The sequence below is a fragment of the Arachis stenosperma genome, chromosome 10, assembly GCF_014773155.1.
Source record: "Arachis stenosperma cultivar V10309 chromosome 10, arast.V10309.gnm1.PFL2, whole genome shotgun sequence".
NCBI lineage: Eukaryota > Viridiplantae > Streptophyta > Magnoliopsida > Fabales > Fabaceae > Arachis > Arachis stenosperma.
In genome coordinates, this window is record NC_080386.1 from 113,586,970 (window position 1) to 113,590,451 (window position 3,482).

At 34.5% G+C, this 3,482-nt stretch overlaps 1 protein-coding gene across 1 annotated transcript; it reads left to right on the top strand.

Moving 5' to 3' along the window:
* The first annotated feature begins 254 nt into the window (after positions 1 to 254).
* On the top strand, positions 255 to 2,163 carry LOC130957506 (zinc finger BED domain-containing protein RICESLEEPER 2-like). The gene is made up of 3 exons (XM_057884362.1): positions 255 to 636; positions 899 to 1,596; positions 1,660 to 2,163. Exons 1-3 carry the CDS (start codon positions 255 to 257, stop codon positions 2,161 to 2,163), a joined length of 1,584 nt encoding a protein of 527 aa, XP_057740345.1.
* The last annotated feature ends 1,319 nt before the right edge of the window (positions 2,164 to 3,482 follow it).

A 3,482-nucleotide genomic window follows, 5' to 3' on the forward strand; every position in this document is an offset into this window, starting at 1 on the left:
TTGATTGACTTTAAAAATGAATTACTTATGATTCTGCTTATGAGCTGCTTAATTGCTTATGAGCTGTTGTGGTTTTGTGCTGCATATATATGGCTGCATATATATGAGCTGCTGTGGTTTTGAATGCTAAATTTGTTGCTAAAAACAATACTTTTGGTACTTTTGATGAGTTAAAATGCTAATTTTTCATTGTTCTGTATATATATATATATATATATATATATATATATATATATATATATATATATATATATATGCAGCCAACAAGCAATGAGGTGCCCAATGAATGGACACCTGAAGTTGGGGGTGAAAATGTTGAGTCCGTGGTACGTTCTTCAATGGATAGCGGCGTGCTTACCAAACCCCCGCCCCATCCTAGATCAAAGAAGAAGAAGGTGATTCAACTAATGTGGGTGCAACTCTGGGAGCAACTCCTACAAATTCAGCTCCAAGCACTGTGGAAACTGGTGAAGAGGATGGTAAGGATGATCCCAATGAAGGTAACAGAAAATCATCTAGACCTAGATCTTGGACTTGGAGAACACTTTACAAAGGATCCTAAGTCCAAGCCATCACATCCTAGGGCTAAATGTAATTCGTGTGGTGCATCATATGCATGTGACTCTCATAGAAATGGTACAACTAATATGCGTTATCATTTGTTGAATCAATGTAAAAAATTTCCTTGGGACTCGGGTGACCCTAGTCAAATAATCCTTACCTTCCAACAAAAAAAAAAAGAGTGAAGGGGTATTTACTGCAGTTACTTTTGATGCTGAAATGTGTAGAAAAGCCCTTGCTAAGATGATAATTGTTGATGAGCTATCGTTCAAGTTTGTTGAGGGGGAGGGATTCAGATTCTATATGAGTATTGTGCAACCTAGATTTTCACTTCCAGGAAGGATTACTATTGCTAAGGATTGTTGGAATCTTTATATTAGTGAGAAGAATAGGTTGAAAACTGTGTTCAAACAACCAAATCAATCTGTTTGTTTAACTACTGATTGTTGGACTTCTGTACAAAATCTGAATTATATGTGTCTCACTGCTCATTACATTGATCATGATTGGAAATTGCAAAAGAGGGTTATCAATTTTTGTCTTGTTAAAAACCACAAGGGAGAAACAATTGGTAGAAAAATTGAGATATGTCTTTTGGGGTGGGGGATATCTAGAGTGTTCACAATTACTGTTGATAATGCTAGTTCTAATGATACTGCAATATCTTATCTAAGAACTAGAATGGAGGATTGGAATTTACATCCTTTGAAAAGAGAGCATTTGCATGTTAGGTGTTGCGCACATATTCTTAATCTTGTTGTTAATGATGGATTGAAAGAGATGCATGAATCTATTAGCAAGATAAGAAATGCTATTAGATATGTGCGTGCTTCCCCTAGTCACATGAATAGGTTCAAAATTTTCATTAAAGAAGCTAGGATACAAGACAAGTGTACTGTTCAACTCGATGTTCCCACTAGATGGAACTCTACATACACCATGGTTGAAAGTGGTTTGAAGTTTCAAAAAGCGTTCAAGAGGCTAGGGGAGAGAGATATAGAATATGCTCTAATGCAAGGTGGTATTCTGAGGAATGTTAATTGGGACAATGCAAAACACTTTATGGAATTCTTATAAAATTTTTATAATGTTACAAAGAGTGTGTCTGGTAGTTTGCTTGTGACTTCTTCTCAATATTTTCATGAGTTTTGTAAGATCTTGCGAGTGTTTAAGGCTTCTTGTGGTAGTCGAGATCCATTACTTGGGAGTATAGCTGAGAGGATGAAGCTTAAGTATGACAAGTATTGGGGTAACATAAAAAATATCAATATGATGATTTTTGTTGCTATGGTTCTTGATCCTAGATACAAATTAAAGTTTGTGAACTTTAGCTTTGAAAAGCTATATGATGATAAAGATGATGCTGATTTTTTGGATACAAAAGTGAAAGAGACCTTCTCCAAAATGTTTGAATGCTATGTGAATGCAAATAATGGGGGTAGATCTTCTACTTCAATAACAATGGATGGTGCATCAGATGTGGGAGTACCTGATGGTGACATGGCTGGTGATTTTTTCAAGGAAGTGCATTTTCATGAGATCATCAACAAGAATGAGGTGGATTTGTATTTGATGGATGGCTTAGAGAAGCCTCGTGATTAAAATACTTTTGACATATTGAATTGGTGGAAGGTAAATTCTAGCAAGTATCCTATCTTATCCCAAATAGCTAGAGATGTCTTAGCAATGCCGGTCTCGACTGTTGCTTCAGAATCGACTTTTAGCACTGGTGGAAAAGTGCTTAACAATTATAGGAGTTCTTTAACTCCAAAGACAGTTGAGGCATTGATTTGCACACAAAATTGGCTTCGTGCTTCTCCAATGACAACTGATTTTGAGGAGCTTATTGAAGAGTTTGAGAAACTTGAATTAGGTATGCAAAAAAGAAATTTGAAGTTCCTTTTATAGTTTATGTTTATAATTTATAATATATATTATGTTTATGTTTATAATTTATATTGATTTCTTTGTTTTGTTTTTGTAGAAATCGCATCAACTGGGGAAGATGATGATGAGTCTGGTGTAGATTCAGATTAAGCATGGTGGCTGCTTGGTTTTTATTTAGTGTAAAGTGGCTGTTTAGGTTTTTAGTATGTTTTAAAATGTGTTTGTTATTATTGTTTGCTAGACATTTTTAATTGTCTTTGTTTTATGTTTAATTGTTGGGACAAGTTGAATTTGTATTGAATTTAGATGTGATATACTCTTGTTATTCTAGTTTATTAATGGTTTTAAACTTGATTTTATGGTAATTTAAATTCTGATTATTAGGTTTAAAAAAACCGAAAAAATTGACCGAATCAAACCGCTATTGGTTCGGTTCGGTTCGGTTTGGTTGTCCAAACAGCAGCAAACCGAACGATTGATATCAGTGTAGAACCGAACAGGTCGGTTCGATTGGTTTTAGGTCTAAAACCAAGCCAAACCGAACCGATTACACCCCTAACAATAATTAAGAGGTCTCCAAACATTGTTTGCATGTGATGCCATGTATGCCACGAGTCGTGCAACAACATACTCTACGCCACTTTCTCACATGAGGAAAAAGTTACCCTTCATCATGGTAGCATTCACCAAAATAAAATAGATGATATGCAAAATCAGAGGCATATGGATGCTTTTATAGAACGTATTTTGGTATATATAATACAGAGAGTAGTTGATACACGAAGCCTTTAACTTTCTTTGCCATTTTCCCCCTTCTTTTAGGTGGCGTTCGGAAGGAATACTGAAATTGAGGGACAGAGACTGAGAGATAAAAATTAAATTAAGTTTTTGTATTATGTTTGGTATAAAATATAGAGGACTGAGTTATGTCTTAGTATCTTGTTTGATTTAGAATAAAAATAAAAATTTTAATAAATAAAATTACTAAAATGTCCTTAATAAAATCAAAATCATATTACTCCTTTTTCTCTTGC